We start from the raw sequence: 17,378 nt of genomic DNA, 5'->3' as shown, positions 1-17,378 counted from the left end.
GACATATTTCACTCTTTTTTTTTTTTTACTGTAGCTTCTTTCTATCCTGCTCTTCCCTGGATGCTGTACAGTGCTCCTCTGGTCTCCTGAGCCCTAGAAACTTTGTTTAAGATGATTTATGTCTGTCCACTAGCTACTCTTGGAAGAATATGACCTGCAGCTCCCTGTTCCACCATCTTCCCTAGACTGAAATTCTCAATTGGTTTTAATATTTAGTCAGGATTAAGAACCACTGCTGTAGATTAATGTGAATTCTGATCTTTAGGAGTGGTAATTTACAAAAATTACCTTTAAACCTAGAACAGGCCATCTTTTCAGAATCTGTCCCACTGGCATTTGATTGAAAGTTTATTGGTAAAATGAGTAAGATAATTTTGGCTTCTAAGGCATTTACAGATATGCTTTAGATATATTTCGTCAGTGCATAATTTGTTCAGGAAATCATAGCAAGAGTGTTTTTAAAAAAATGCTATATGCTTTTCTATATGCCTTGTAAAATCTGAGTGATAACATAACATCCCATCTATGCAGAAGTCATTTCTGTATATTCTCATTTGCCAGTAACACTTAGGAATAAGTTTAAAAAGGCTTTATGTTAACATGCATGGGTTTTTTCTTTAGTGTTCAAAGCCTCTTTTACTTATATTCTTAATCAGCCTATTTATATAATTTCCCAGTCCAAAGTGGATTAAAAGTCAATAAATTAAAAGAAAAAAATGACAGATATAAAAGAAAATAATTTTGCTTAAGTCACAAGATTTCCCTTCTCTCTCTCAGTTGTTATTCTAAAAATTTTCCTTCATATACACATTAATAATTTGTTGTTCTCTGTGGATTATTCCCATCACATCTGAACATGCTGTTATTTTTCACATAAAAAATCTTTACTTGATCCCACTTCCCTAGCTAGTTACTTCTTTTTTTTATTCCTCTTTACAGTAAAATTCTTCAAAAAAGTTACACATACTTTGCAGTCTCATGTTTCCTTTCCTATCATTCTTTCTTAAGCCCACACCACTGTGAGTTTAAGTTCGATTAAGTTTATGTGTTCAGTGCCATCACTCTGTTAAACCACTCATCAACGTCACCTTTGACTTTTACCTAAATCCAAAAGTATTTGGCAAAATTGACCCCACCTCTAGAAACAGTTTCTTCACGTGAATGCCTAGTATATCTCATTCTTTTGATTTTTCTTAGCCTCACTAGATTCGCCTTCTTAGTTTGCTTTGCTGGTTTCTCTTTTTCTCCAGACTTTCCAATATCAGATGCCCATCGATTCAGTTCTAGGTCACCTTCTCTGTTCTATATACCTCTTCTCGTTTGATGATCTCATCTAGTTCTGTAGTTTTAAAAACTGCCTCTGTGCTGATAACTTCCAAGTACATACATTCAACTTGGACCTCTGTCCCAAATCCAGACTGCTTTCTTGACATCTCTGCTTGGATATCTAAACAGACACCTTAAACTTAATATGTACGAAACTGAACTTACTCTAACTTGATCTGTATTCAGCATTCCCTAACTTAGGTGATGGCAACTCTCAAATTGCACAGTTCAGAATCCTAGAAGTTGTCTCGACTTCCCTTTGTCTTTCACATTATACTTTAAGGCCATTGGTTACTGCTTTTTGACTTTGCCGTTAGAGTCACAAAGAACCCAGCCACTGAACTACTTTGCTGTGACTCTGGTCTGATCCTCCAATTATTTCTTGTCTGTAATGACTGCAGGTATCATCTGACTGCTCTCTCTGTTTCTATCCCTATTCCCCTCCAGCCAGCTCTCAATATAATGGTCAGAGTAATTATTTTAAAATACAAACCAGATCATTTCACTCCTCTACACAAAACTCTACAATGACTCCCCATTTAACTTAGGGGAAAATCCATATTCCTTATGTGATCTGACCTTTTGTTGCCTCTCTTTCCCCTTCTATCTTATTACTGTTTTCCTCACTTGCTACACTCCTGCCATATTGGTCTCTGTGATTGTGAAGTTTGTGTGTCAAATTGGCCAGGTTGTGGTGTCCAGTTGTTTGGTCAAGCAAACACTAACCTGATTGTTACTGTGAGGATATTTCAAGGATTTAAATCATCAGTCAGTTGATTGCATCTGTGAATGATTACATCTGTAATCAACTGAAGAGACTGCCTTCAACAATGAGAGAAGTCTCATCTAATCAGTTGAAGGCCTTAAAAGGAGAAGTGATGATTCCAGCAGTCAGAAGGGAGAATTTCCATCTCTACTTCAGCCAGACAGCTTCTCGTAGGAATTCATCAAAAACCTAATTGGAGTTCCCAGCTTGTGGCCTGCATATGGAATTTGGACTTGCTCATCCCCACGGTTGTATGAGCCAGTTCCTATAAAAAAAAAATCCTTATAATATTTACATAATATGAATATATAATACACATACAGTCCTGTTAGTTCTGTTTCCCTAGAGAACCTTGACTAATAACAGATTTTTATACCAGGAGTGGTTCTTGAAAAACAGTATCTTAAGGATGAGATTTCTAAATTGGTTCTGGGGTTTTGCAATTGGTTCTCTAATCTGATTAGACTCAGGAGCACTAATGACTCTACAATAATCAAGATGACAGTGATAGTCCATGGAGTGATTTGGCATAGAGATACGCAAAATGTCACTACTGGATTTGGCTACATAGATCCTTTAGGAAGCAAGGCTCTGGGTGAGAGTGTTTGACAGTCACAGTTTTAAGGAGTTAAAAACTATAATGATATTGGCTGGTTGTTCTTAAATAGGCTGGATGCTATTGTAAAAGAAAGGAATGAGCTCAAGGCTTCAAATTCACAACTGTAACATTGCATAAAAGACAGGAAAATTTCTGTATGTGCCTTGAAAGAAATTCTTTTGTCTAGCTGTGAATAGGAGACTTCTTGGAATCAGACTCAGAGTTTCTTTGTGCAAGTGGCTGAATTAAAATATAAATTGAATTTTCAACCTTGCAGGGTGTCTGCTCTTCAAGTAAAGGTATTGTGGAAAAGTGGAAAGAATGGGATCCTGAAAATTGGAATGGGGATATATGGGTTAATAATACTAACAGTGGAGACATAGGAACCCAAGTTTTGCCAGGTAACCTATAATGTCCATACAGGCCCCAAAGGTGAGGTACAAAATGTGACCCATGAGGAGGTACATTATACTCTAAAAGAACTGCATGAGTTTTCCAATTTATATTGACAGAAACCATGGGACTATGTATAGGAATGGATATTAAGTACATGGGATAATGATGAAAGGAGCATAAAGTTGGATCAGGTTGAAATTATTTATATGAGCTCACTAAGCAGAGATTCTGAATTCAATGTTGAAGTCTAGGGGTTTGAAAGGGCTTCTATTTGGGTGGCTGATTGAAGCATGTTCCAAAAGGTGGTCTACATTGCATGAATCAAAGTGCAGGACTGCTCTGGTACAATGCAGTTGAGATAATCTAAAGGCTTAGATAAATTGGAATGTTAGAGTGACGTTATGAGGTAAGACCTGCTCACCCACCCCAGGAATATCCAGAAGACACATCTTTCACCGAGATTGTGAGGAAAAAATTTGTGAGACATCATCCCTGAAGTGCTGTGTGGTTGCTCTTATCTGCAGGTCAGATACTACTTTGGTAAGTGCTGTCACTGAACTTGGATGTTTAAACACAGCAGGGATGGGTTGGCAGGAGCCAAGCGGCAGCACTTAATCACCAATAGAGGGTGGTGTGGCTGCAATAACGGACAGCATACTCACAGCAATAATCATAATAGCCTGACTTGCAGAGACCTATGGTGTTGGCTTGTAGATCATGGGGTACGTAGAAATAAAATATATGGGCCATCTACTGAATTCCTATTTGATCAGTATAAACAAAAGAGTGTTAAGTAAACAGAAGTCTAAGTTGAATTACAAAAACAGGGTAATGCCCCTTAATGAATTCCCAGACTTGAGACACTTTAAAAACCCAGAATCCCTTGAATGAAAGGAAGACCAGGTCTCCTTGGAAGGACCCTCCTATACTACCAATCATTTTCTCAGCCTTCCCCAAAGAGACCTACAACCTTTTTCCTGGGTAATAGTGTATTGGGGGAAAATACAGAGAACTGTATGTTAGGGAAAAGGAAATGATAAGACAGGGATTATTAGACACAAATTTAGAAGTGACATTAATTCTAGGAGACCCAAAATATCACTGTCAGTAGTCAGGGTAGGGGCTTATGGAGGTCAGATGATCAATGAAGTTTTAGCTCAAATCTGTTTCACAGTGGGTCCAATGTGTCCCCAGGTCCATTCTTTGTTTATTTCCCTAGTTCCAAAGTGCTTAATTGGAATTGACCTACTCAGCAACTGGCAGAAACCCCACATCGGTTCCCTGACTTGGTGAGTGATGGTTCTTATGGAAGGAAAGGCCAAGCAGAAGCCGCTAGAACTGCCTTTACCTAACAAAATAGTAAATCAAAAGTAATACCACATTCCAGGAGGAATTACAGAGATCACTGCCACCATAGAGAACTTGAAAGATGCAGGGGTGGTGATTCCAACAATATTTAGCCTGTGAAGAAAACAAATAGATCTTAGAGGATGACAGTAGATTATCATAAATTTACCCAGGTAGTGACTCCAATTGCATCTGCTGTTCCCGATGTGGTATCATTGCTTGAACAAATCAGCACATCTTTCTTGTGTGGTTATTGATCTGGCAAACGCTTTTTTCTCAATTTCTGTTAGTAAGGACTACCAGAAACAGTGATTTCATCTGGCAAGGCCAGTAGTACACCTTCACAGTCCTATCTTAGGGGTGTATCAACTCTTCAACCCTGTTTCATAATCTAATCTGCAGGGACCTTAATCATTTCTCTCTCCCTTAAAACATAATACTGATCCATTAGATTGATAATATCATGTCTTTTGGACCTAGTGAGCAAGAAGTAGCAACTATTTCACCCTTATTGATAAGGCCATTGCTTGTCAGAGGGTAGGAGAGGATCCAACAAAAATTCGGGGTCCTTTCACCTCTTGAAATTTCTAGGTGTCCAGTGGTGTGGGGGCATGTTGAAATACCCCTTTTAAGGTGAAGGATAAGCTGCCATATCTGGCCCTTCCTACAACCAAAAAAAAAGAGGCACAGCACATTGTTCACTTCTTTGGATTTTAGAGACAGCACATTCCTCATTTGGGTGTACTACTCCAGCCGATTTACCAAGTAACCTGGAAATTGAATAGTTTTGTGTAGGAACCAGAATAAGAGCACCTTCTGCAGCAGATCCAGGCACCTGTTCAAGCTGCTCTGCCACTTGGGCCATATGATTTAGCAGATCCAGTGATACTGAATGTCAGCAACAGAGATGTTCTCTGGATCCTTTGGCAGGTTCCTAATGGAGAGTCATGCAGACCCTTAGAATTTTGGAGCAAAGCCCTGCTGTCCTCTGCAGATAACTACCCACCTTTTGGGAAACAGCTTGTGGCCTCCTATGGGGCCTTAGTAGAGATTGAATGCTTAACCATGGGCCACTAAGTTACTGTGAGACCTGAGTACCCATCATGAACTGGTTGTTGTCCGACTCATCTTACCATAAAGCACAAGCAGCACTCCATCATAATATGAATGCAGTATATACAAGATGGCACTCACGCAGGTCCTGCAGGCCCAGATAAGTTACATGAGCAAGTGACCCATGTGCCCATACCCCCATACCTGCCACATTACCTTCTCTTTCCCACTCTTTCCCAACCCGCAACTAGCCTCTTGGGAAGTTGCTTACAACCATTTGAAGAAGAGAAAACTTGAGCTTGGTTATGTATGATTCTGCGCAGTATACAGGTATCACACAAAAGGGGACAGCTTTAACATTATGGCCCTTTTCTGCAACATTCTTGAAGGACAGTGGTAAGGGGAAATCATCCCAATGGGCAGAATTTTGAGGAGTGCACCTGGTTTATTTTGCTTGGAAGGAGAAATGGCTGGAGGTGTGTTTGAATACTGATTCATTGGTTATCTCCAATGGTTTTGCTGGATGGTTGAGGGCTTGGAAGGAACGTTTGGAAATTGTTGACAGACAGGCCTGGGGTGGAGGTATGTGGATAGACCTTTCTGAGTGGGAAAAATCATGAGGATATTTGTGTCCTATATGAATGCTTATCAGAGGGTGATGTCAACAGAGGAAGATTTTAATGATCAAGTGGACAGGATCACATGTTCTGTCAATACCAGTCAATCTTTTTCCTCAGCTACTCCTCTTTGTCCAGTGGGCTCATGAACAAAATGGGCATGGTGGTAGGGATTGGGGTTATGCGTGGGGTCAGCAACATGGACTTCCACTCACCAAAGCTGACTTGGCAGCACCACTGCTGAGTGCCCAGACTGCCAGCAGGAAAGACTAACATTCCACAATATGGCACCATTACCTGAGGTGATCAACCAACTACCTGGTGACAGATTAATTATGTTGGACCATTTCCATCATGGAACTGACAGCATTTGTTATAACTGGTATAGGCACATACTTTGAATGCAGCTCGCCTTCCCTGCACATGATGCTTCTGTGACAGCTAACCATCCATGGAGTTAAGGAATGCCTTTTCTGCTGTCATGGTATTCCACAGAGCATTGTTTCTGATCAAAGAACCCACTTTACAACAAATGAAGTGCAAGGATGAGCACATCCTCATGAATGTGTCTTACTATGTTCATTATCCTGAAGCAGCTTGATTGATAGAATGGTAGAATGACCTTTTGAAGATCAGTTACAGTGCCGACTGGGTGGCAATACCTCGCAGGGCTGGGGTAATGTTCTCCAGAGGCTGTGTATGCTCTGAATCAATGTCCACTCTATCATGCTGTTTCTCCCATAGCCGGGATTCACAGGTCCAGGAATCAAGGGGTGAAAATGAAAGTGGCACCACTCACTATCACCCCTGCTGATCCACTAAGAAAATTTTTGCTTCTTGTCCCTGCAACCTTAAGCTCTGTTGCCTGGTGGTCTTGATTCCAAAATTCCTAGTGCTTCCACCAGGAAACACAACAGTGATTACATTGAACTGGAAGTTGACTGCTACCTGACCAGTTTTGGGTCCTCCTGCTTCTGAATCAACGGCAACAAAGGGAATTACTGTATTAGTTGGGATGATTGATCCTATCAAGGGGAAATAGGACTGCAAGTACATATTGCAGTTAAAGAAGAGTTAGCCTGGAATACAGGAGATCTCCTAGGATGTCTCTCAGTACTTCCATGCCTGTGATTAAAGTCATTGGAAAACTGCCACAACCCAATCCATGCAAGACTAATGGTTCAGTAGTATCAGGAACGATGGTTTGGGTCTCTGTCATGGTCAGATTCATGTGTCAACTTGGCCAAGTGGCGGTACCTGTTTGTCTGGTTGGGCAAGTACTGGCCTTTCTGTTGCCATGAGGACGTTTCATAGAATTAGATCATGGTTATGTCAGTTGCATCCACAGCTGATTCCATTTGTAATCAGCCAAGGGGAATGCCTTCTGCAATGAGTGATATTCAGTCTACTCACTGGAAGCCTTTTAAAGAGGATTCAGAATAGACAGGCTCTCTTCCTGCTTCAGCCAGTGAGCCTCTCCTGTGAAGTTCGTCCAGACCCTCCATTGGAATTGTTGGCTTCACAGCCTGCTTGTGGATTTTGGGCTCTGTGTCCCTGCGATCACATGAGACACTTTTATAAATTTTGTATTTGCTACTGTTCCCTGTTGAGTCTGTTTCTCTAGAGAACCCTAACTAATACATCTTGGTACCAGGAGTGGTTCTTAAGAAACAGAATCTTAAAAATTATATTTTTAAGAATGGTGTTCTACTCTGACTGGACTCACAGGCACTAAGGACTCTCATTCCCATTCTCACAATGGCACTCCCAATCCATGGAGTGAGGTGGAAAAAGAGATAGTCAAAATATCACCATTCGATTCCTCTAATGCTTCACTTGTATGAAGCCAGGCTCTGGGGGATAATGTTTTTGACACCTTTACAGAGTTTTGTGGAGATAAGAGGTGTAGAAATGTTGGCTCGTTGTTGTTAGATACACTGGCTACATTAAGGAGTGAAAGGGATGGGCTTAAGGCTTCAAACGAGAAGCTTAAGTGCTGTCTAACAGATGTGGAAGCTTCTATGCGTATCCTCAAGGAAAATCTTATTTCTTGTAGCTGTAGACTTGAGATCTCTGAAAATCAGACTCAGACTCTCACTGTTAGAGTAGCAACTTTACAACATAGACTGAAATCTAAATGTTGTATGGTGTCTGCTGTTAATGTGAGGGCATTGATTGGAAAGGAGTGGGACCCTGAAAACTGGGATGGTGACATATCGATTGATAATGATGTCGGAGGTGAGGTTGAAACCCTAGGTCATAATGAGTCTTCTCTAGATAACCCTATAATAGTCTGCCCTGAGGACATAGCCAACCCATCTCCATCCTGCCTTGAGGAGTTGGGCACCCAACCTCCTCCTGAAGGGATTAGCCTTAGAGCATTAGAGTGATTAATCCTCTTTCACCAGATGAAACTGCAAATGAATGCCCTGGTATATATGAGATAGGGCCAGAGCAGGTCCTGAAGGCACAAGTAAGTTACATGAAGAAGTGGCCCAAATGCCCGTAGTCTCCACTCCTGCCACCTTACCTTCTCTTTCCCAGAGCAGAGCTGTGGCCTCTTGGGGAGTTCCTTACAGTGAATTGATAGAGGAAGAGAAAACTCGGGCCTGGTTTATAGATGGTTCAGCACGATATGCAGGTACCACCCGAAAGTGGACAGCTGCAGCGCTGCAGCCCCTTTCTGGGGTGTCCTTGAAGGACAGTGGTGAGGGGAAGTCCTGCACCTGGTTGTTCATTTTGCTTGGGAGGAAAACTGACCAGAGGTGACTCATTGGCTGTTGCTAATGGTTTGGCTGGATGGTCAGGGACTTGGAAAGACCATAATTGGAAAATTGGTGACAAAGAGGTCTGGGGAAGAAGTATGTGGATAGACCTTTCTGAGTGGGCTAAAAACATGAAGATATTTGTGTCCCATGTGAATGCACACCAGAGGGTGACTTCAGCAGAGGAAGGTTTTAATAATCAAGTGGATAAGATAACCCGTTCTGTGGATACCAGTTAGCCTCTTTCCCCAACAACTCCTGTCATTGCCCAATGGGCTCATGAACAAAGTGGTCATGGTGGTAGGGATGGAGTTTATGCATGGCCTCAGCAACATGGACTTCCACTCACCAAGGCTGACTTCGCTGCAGCCACTGCTGAGTGCCCAGTCTGCCAGCAGCAGAGACCTACACTCAGCCCCCGATATGGCACCATTCCCCGAGGTGACCAGCCAGCTACATGGTGACAGGTTGATTACATTGGACCACTCCCTTCATGGAAGGGACAGCGATTTGTACTAACTAGAATAGACACATAGTCTGGATATGGGTTTGCTTTCCCTGCAAGCAGTGCCTCTGCCAAAACTACCATCTGTGGGCTTACAGAATGCCTTATCCATCGTCATGGTATTCCACATAGTATTGCTTCTGATTAAGGAACACACTTCACAGCAAATGAAGTGCAGGAATGGGCACTTGTTCCTGTAATTTTCTGGTCTTACCATATTCCCATCATCCAGAAGCAGCTGGATTGATAGAACGATGGAATAGCCTTTTGAAACTCAGTTACAGTGCCAACTAGGTGGCAATACCTTGAAAGGCTGGGGTAATGTTCTCCAGGAAGCTGTATATGCTCTGAATCAGCATCTGCTGTTTGGTGCTATTTCTCCCATAACCAGGATCGATGGGTCTAGGAACCAGGTGGTAGAAATGGGAGTGGCAACACTCACTATTATCCCTAGTGATGCACTAGGAAAATTCTCCTTCCTGTCCCTGCGACCCTGAGCTCTGCTGGTCTACAGGTTTTAGTTCCAAAAGGGGGAGAAATTTTAGAAATTAAGTGTAGCTTAAGGAGATGTGTTTGGGTACCGACTTGACAAGGGGTAAACTGTTGGTTAAGTTCATGTGTCAGCTTGGCTGGGTTATGGTGTCCACTGGTTAAGTTCATGTGTTAACCTTGGCTGGATTATGGTGTTCATATCACCTTTCCATTTACTATGCAGTTTACTTAGGTGGTTATTAAATATTTGGTCAGTGAATGAATAGTTCTCTGTAGCATCATTCTGTTAAGAGCATTAAATCGGGAGTACAGTTTTATTAATGTTTGTTTTTATATTTAGTGTTACCTGTTTGTAATAGCAAAGTTGTGGTATATTTTTGAAATATTTTAATTTAAAACTGAAAAAAATATGGATACTTGACTTTATAAAATTCAGTTAGGTGGAATGCTTCTTTCTGCAATATGTCTGATGAGTAAAGTCTCTTGCCTCTGAATTTCGAGTGTTCTTTCCTATTCCATAGTTTTGCTTTTTTACAATTGTCAGTATTTATTTACAGTTATCCTACTTAGTAGATTAGTGTGTAGACCAAATTTATTCTTGCAGTATAGACATTTACTTTTCTTAATATTTTTATCTTTTGCCATAAAGAATATTCTTTTGTCTTTTTCTCCTTGTCTACCTGGAATTAACATTTATTGTCTTTAGGCTTTGAAATTGTCCTTAATTTAAAAAAATGACAGTGTGTTCTGGTTCAGGGAGGCTGTATTGATCTATAGGAAAAAAGCATTCAGAGATTTGATTCTTTTTATTTTTTTTCAAAGAAGTTGTATGTTTACAGAAAAATCATACATAAGATACAGAGTCCCCACATACCAAACTGTTATTAACACCTTGCTTTAGTGTGGTACTTTGTTACAATTTCATGTTCATGAAAGAACATTTTTTTAATTCTACTATTAAGTATAGGCCGTCATTTACAATAGGGTTTACTGGCTTTTTTGTACAGTCCCATGTTTATTTGTTGTTGTTGTTTTTTAATTTTATTCTCGTAACATACGTACAACGTAAGATTTCCCTTTTTAACCACATTCGAATACCTAATTGAGTGCTGTTAATTAAGTTCACGTTCTTGTGCTCCATCACCACCATTAATTATCAAAACTTTGCAATCAACCCAAATAGAAACTCTGTAGAATTTACTCCCCATTCCCTACCCCCATCCCTTATATTCTAGATCCTAACTCTAGGAGTTTGCTTATTGTAATATTTCATATCAGTGAGGGTAGAGATCTGATTTTGATGATAAATAATACTGACCTTATTTCGATTGTAGAGTTGTGAGAATGAAATAAGAGAGCAAGCATGAATGCTTCTTAAAAAGATTTGGTTTAAATTGCTGCAAAATATAGTTTTATTGATCTTTAAAGTACTGTGTATCACAGAATTACATTTTGACTGTTTAAAATTCATTTAGTGGAATTTTTATATGAAAATAAGGATCATCCAGGAATAAATGAGAGATCAGTAATCTGGAGCTAATTCACCCGTATAACTGAAGATTGGCATTTCTTCAAAAGAGTTTATTATTATTTTTTAAACTTTTAGTATCGTGAATTAGAGGTTGCATTAATAATTTTTATAGGTTGCATTAATAATTTTTATAGGTTGCATTAATAATTTTTATAGTTTTATAATATTTCAAAAAGAAGTCAGCATTTTGTTCCTCAGGAAAATGTTTATTTAAATTTTGTTTGAATCCTTGCTTTACCTTAAAATTTTAAAAACTGAAACAGTTAAAAATTTATTTAAAAAGAGTGCTTTGGCAGTAGGGAATTATTAAATTGTTAAAACTCTGAAAAGGTCCATTTTGTAAGAACATATAAAATTATAGTCTTCGTGTAACTGAATTTGCCATGTATCGTGTGTAATATGTAATGTATCTTAATTCTTATAAAATATTTTAACTCATTATTTTTTCCTTGAAGGAGGATACATTTCAACAGTATGTGAGACCAGAGATTAATGCACAACTTTCTGAATTCTGCATCAATCTTACTGGAATTACTCAGGTTATAATTCTTTGTTGTTTTTTTCCTCGAGTTTGAAAGAGGTTTTGAAATCGGGGATTTATTTTATAGATAGTTTTCAAATATATTATTATTGTAAATAATTTAAATTAATGTGATACTTTCCTTGTTTGGTAAAGATCTTTCATACTGTAATATTTAAAAAATGCAAAAACGGATTTTACTATAAATTTTTTTCTCAGCCATTTTAAAGGAGTTATATGATGAATCTAACGGTAGTGAGCATTTGTAAAATGTTACCATGATGAACTTGTAGAAAAAGTTTTAAATTTTGTTTGTTTATAGCCTGACTGTATATGTAGCTTAAATTTATTGTTGAATCTCTGTGTTCTGATGTGGTAGACCCTTTGATCATTTATTTAGCCCCTTCATTCATGAAGTCAACAAATATTAGAGTGCCTTCTATAATACTTGCTGAGGTACTGTGCTAGGCACAGGGGATACAAAGATAAGTCAGGGTAGTCTCTGTACTCAGCATGCCTTCAATCAGAAGTCAGGGGGACAGACAGAAAGAATAAAACTATGGTGCCAGATAATAGGAAGACTGACAAATCACTCCTTGATCCAGGTATTATGGACATATATAAAAAGGGCATCCATATGAGACAGAGGGAATGTAGGACTACATATAGCTACTCTGATTTTTGTTTATTTTACTTTTATATCCTCAGGATCAGGTAGACAGAGCTGATACCTTTCCTCAGGTGCTAAAAAAAGTAATTGACTGGATGAAATTGAAGGAATTAGGAACAAAGTATAAATATTCCATATTAACAGATGGGTAAGTATTTAGAAAAATCATCTCTTTTATTAATCTTTTAAGATTAAAAATGTCCTTATTCATTTGCTTTTTATTTGCTGAAGGTCCTTAGAGTTACTGCCTAGGAGACTGTATTTTTCTTTTCACATTCTTATTCCTACTTAAATTCTGAGTCCATGGTTGTAGTCTAATACAGGACTAGAGGAAGAGAAATACTGACATGTAAAAATAAAATAACTTTCCTAAAGCCTTGATTTTTATCATGACCTTCCTTGCTCAAAAAAAGTACAGGGCGGGCCGCGGTGGCTCAGCGGGCAAAGTGCTTGCCTGCTATGCCGGAGGACCTCGGTTCGATTCCCGGCGCCAGCCCATGTAACGAAAACGGAGAAACAAAATACAATAAAACAAGAAAATGTTTAAAAGATGTTTCCTTTCTTCCTCTCTTCCTTCCTTCTATCCTTCCTTCCTTCTCTCTGTCTTTCCTTTAAAAAAAAAAAAAAAAAGTACAAACTCTTCAGCTTGGATTTCAAGATTCTCTTATCCAGTCATACCCTATCCGTTTAGCTTAATCCAACTGCTATTATTCATTTTTGCTCTAGTGAGGCTGGCCCACTACTCACCATGGTTTTAACCTTTCTCTGTATTCCTACTCACACTTTCCTCTCTATGGAAAGGCTCTCTTCCTTGACTAATTCATCATTATTCAAAGCCTATCTTGTATTTTACCCCAGACACTATAACTCACATTGATCTTTTTTCTCTTAAAGTCTAATAGCCTCTATAATATGTATCATTCATGTTGGTATCTGTTCGTATATTCTGATATATGAAGTTTTATGTACATAAGACCAATTTTTGCAAGAAGATTACAGATCCTCTCAGAGCAAAGACTTTGGCTACTTGAGTCTTTCATAATACTTCCGTAATACTTAGTGTAGTGCTAAGCTCAAAGAATATATTTGGTAAGTACTTGTTAAAATGAAAAGCTACAGGAAAAATCCAAAAATTTAAAACAAGAATTGTAGTTGTTGTGTCAAGTCATAATGCTATTTAAGGTTAAAGAAGAAAGTCCTTACTAACTTCTCTTTGAAACTATGGGCAGGTTGTACTCTAAAGCTGAGAGGTCACCTACATAAAGGATTTAAAGACCCTCACAAACAATAGGAAAATGAAACATTTCATTTAGTCACATCATAATTGTGTTAGATTTAAAAGTATATTTGTAAGACATTGTTGAACCTCTTTAGGATCTATTACTGATTTTAAGCATGAGTATTGCTGCCATAGCACAGTATATATGCAGTTTTGTAAACTCCTCACATTCTGGGACAAATCATTCAAAACCTATGCAATTTTGTAACCAGAGCACTAAAAAAATAATAATTGATACCTCTGGAAATAATTTGGCTGGCATCTCACTATAAGTTGAAGTTGCCTCAGAGGAAATTAAAAATGTACAGAAGCAATAAATTTGTGGGGGCAGGCACTACTTTTTAGTTTTCCTAAAATACAGTTGAAAATGCTCCTGTGACCAACACAGCAGCTGAGTTAAGGGCTTTTTTCTTTCCTCCTGAAGGCTCTAATTTCCATTTTCTAACTCCACTAGCCTAGGGAAAACTATGTATGAACCAACAAAATTTCCACATTTCTCAGTCAGTATACTCCTATTCAATCACAAAAGTTGATTGATGTTTAGAAATATGTGCTGTGGCAGAACATTGTATTTTAACTTCTGTTTTTCTTAAAAAATATTTTTTAATGTTTATTTTTGAATTAGTATTTTGGAGAATGGAAGTTACTTTTCCAAACCTGATGTTATGTGTGAATGTGAGAAAGTTGATGTAGGTATTAATAAAAACAATTATAATAAATAATAAAGGACTTAAAATAATCCTTTATAAGACAAGTTTAACATTACTTTTATTAATTTTTTTTCCTGCTTTTTATTAAGTTCATGGGATATGAGTAAGTTCCTGAACATTCAGTGCCAACTCAGCAGGCTCAGATATCCTGTTTTTGCTAAAAAGTGGATCAATATTCGAAAGTCATATGGAAACTTTTACAAGGTAAAATTTCTGTTTACAAATTATGTTGGTATTTTGCATCTGATTAAGATTTTTTTCAGATAATTTTCACAAAAAAGGCATATAATTAAATGATACTTTTTGAAATTAGTTCTGTTCAAATTAGTTGAGAAAGGTAAGAATTTTTCTCATTCAACCTATTACTTTCATTTAGATGATTTTCAGTGATAGGAATTTCAAATTGTAGGAGTATGACTTGTTTTGGAACAAATGATCCTCTCTGGCTTTCCTTTTTCTTTTTTTTAAAGTAAACTTTATTTTAGAATTGGCTTTGCTTTTTTATAAAAAGCATTTTTTTAAAATTTGATTTTAAATTACTTTCTATGAAAGTAATACATGTGTGAAGTATAATTTTTTCAAATGAGACCTCAAGGCTTATGTCAAAATGACAGCCTTTGCCACAACTTCACCAGTACTGATTTCTGTTCTTTTAAGGCAAACACTTCCAACTTTTTTTTTTAGCTCTTTCTTCTAATATCTACCTTGATATGTCTATAGTACATGTTTATACTGTTTCTTTAATTTTGCATATTTAAGAAATATGCAATGAAAGATGATTTAGCTCTATTAAGCCACATTCCTGCACGACCTTCCCTTGCATTTTTCTATTATAGTTCCATTGGTAGTCACATCATTATGTAGAGTTTACATTGCTATTTCTGGGAGAATATTCACAACACTCCTCCAGATTTAATAATTGACTTCTTTAGTTGTTTCCTCTCCATTACTTTTCAATGCATAAAACACTGAGGTAATTTGCCTATGTTTTTTTTGTTTGTTTGTTTTGTTTTGTCCTTTTGTGGAGCCTATAATTCTGTTCTATAATTCTGTTCTAATCTGAATCATTTGTGCTTCAGGTTTCTTCTAAAATCATCCTAAGGATTTCTGTTTCTTCTCTATTGTATGTTAGAGCCTGTATCATCTTCTTTTTCCCTTAATTACCTCTTTTTGAAGCACATCCTATAATAATTTTATAAGAAAAGGTTCTTTTCTTTATAAAGATGTACATTTTTTGTTTGTTTGAACTCTTTAGAAAACTGAGAAATATGCATACAGAAAAAGGCAGTTTAGTCAATTGTTTTGAGGTAGATAGATAGATATCCTTACAACTTCTACCCGATTTAATCTCCTTCTTCTTCCCAGAGCTAATCTTAATTCTTACCTTCATGATAATCATTTTCTGGTTTTTCTTAATAGTTTTAATATTTATATGTATGTCCTTAATACCAGATAGTTTAGTTTTGCCTTTTTTAAAGATGATATAATTAAAGGAAAAAATTGTCATAATGGCTGTTTTATTTATTTTGCTTTTTTCCTCAACATTTTGTTTTAGATTCATACATAAATATATTCATACATATATTTAGCTCATTCATTTTATTGCTGTGTAGAATTCTCTTGTATGACTATACCACTAATTTGTTTATCCATTCTACTTTGGATGGCCATTGGGTTGTTTTTAGCTTGGGGCTTTTATGAACAGTGCTGCTAGAAACATTCTTTTGCATGTCTTTAGCTTCCTTTGTGCACACATTTCTCTAGAGTATAAACCTAGAAGTAGAATTGCTGGGTCAATGGGTGTGTGAATCTTTGACATCACTAGACAATGCAAGAACTTTTCCAAAGGGGTTGTGCCTGTGTGCATTCTGTCTAGCATTTATAAAATTGTGCAGGCATGTTAATTATTTCTTTGGGCCTGTATATGTATTAAAATGCTGCTTTTGAAGTAAAAGTAAAGAGTGAAACATATCTCTTTGATGGAAAACTTGTACTTGTTTTTGTTCTTTTGATTTTTTTTCTTTTACAAATAATCAAATCTGTGTTGGATTAATTTTCCACTGAAATCAGATAATTTCTGCCCTTGTTCTTTATGTTCATTAAACAAGAAAATGCTTGCTTTTATACAGATAAAAATTTGAAAACATTGAAATGTTCATTGCTTTCCTGTGAATGATAGGATACTCTTCTCAGAAATCCACAAGTTTCCTTGGGTAGATCAATAAATTTAATCTTTAGTGTATCATCAAACTACCGACAGAGTTCTTTTTTTCTCAAAGTCATATTCACAGCTGGAGCAGATAATTTAGGGAAAGTGTCCCTCACCTAGTCATTTTCCCAGATAATTTTCGTTAAGACTTCTTATGCTTCTTATGTCTTTCCTCACTCTGAAGCCCAAGCAAAAGCGTGAACATTTCAGGATTTCCTTTTACTACATGGCATTTTCAAAGACTCAGTATCCTTTAAAACCTTAAAATCTTTTCAGTTGAAGTCAAACTGTTTTCTCCAGTGCTTTATGGGGACTTGTTTGGCTTATGTAATGAAAAAGTTTTTGCTAAATAGGCTAGTTTTTGTAGCTTTTTTTTTCAAAACACAGGAAAATCTATGCTACTGTTTTCTTGCCAATCACCTTTTAGCTCAGATTCTTTGTTGAGAACTTTTCCTTATTAAAACAGAGGAAGCAGGAGGTTTATGTGCTTTTTGTTGGTTTTCACACAGTTTTTTAAAACGTGTTTGAATGGCCAGCCTGTGTTTAATAAAGCAAACCATTTTTCTAGGCATTATCCAGGACTTTCATTTTATC

General features: G+C 37.4%; 1 protein-coding gene and 1 long non-coding RNA gene across 6 annotated transcripts in view; one reads left to right on the top strand and one right to left on the bottom strand.

Annotated features, from left to right (window-relative positions):
* Positions 1–17,378, top strand: part of ERI1 (exoribonuclease 1) — a 50,188-nt gene that overhangs the window by 18,235 nt on the left and 14,575 nt on the right. For all 4 annotated transcript variants that reach the window (XM_077144435.1, XM_077144438.1, XM_077144437.1 and 1 more), the window contains 3 exons: positions 11,852–11,935; positions 12,625–12,734; positions 14,665–14,779. In XM_077144435.1, coding sequence (XP_077000550.1) covers positions 11,852–11,935; positions 12,625–12,734; positions 14,665–14,779 — 309 coding nt within the window. The remainder of the gene's footprint in view (positions 1–11,851; positions 11,936–12,624; positions 12,735–14,664; positions 14,780–17,378) is intronic.
* LOC143669863 (uncharacterized) lies at positions 1,317–7,666 on the bottom strand. 2 transcript variants are annotated; one of them, XR_013169098.1, is made up of 3 exons: positions 7,517–7,666; positions 4,464–4,547; positions 1,317–2,357 (listed from the first exon to the last, which is right to left on the bottom strand). It is a non-coding gene; the product is annotated as an uncharacterized LOC143669863 (long non-coding RNA). The 2 variants fall into 2 exon arrangements; XR_013169099.1 differs by having other exon boundaries at positions 4,467–4,547.

Source organism: Tamandua tetradactyla, chromosome 26 (assembly GCF_023851605.1).
Source record: "Tamandua tetradactyla isolate mTamTet1 chromosome 26, mTamTet1.pri, whole genome shotgun sequence".
NCBI lineage: Eukaryota > Metazoa > Chordata > Mammalia > Pilosa > Myrmecophagidae > Tamandua > Tamandua tetradactyla.
The sequence above is the reverse complement of the archived record's forward strand: the minus strand, read 5'-3'. Positions and strand labels throughout refer to the sequence as shown.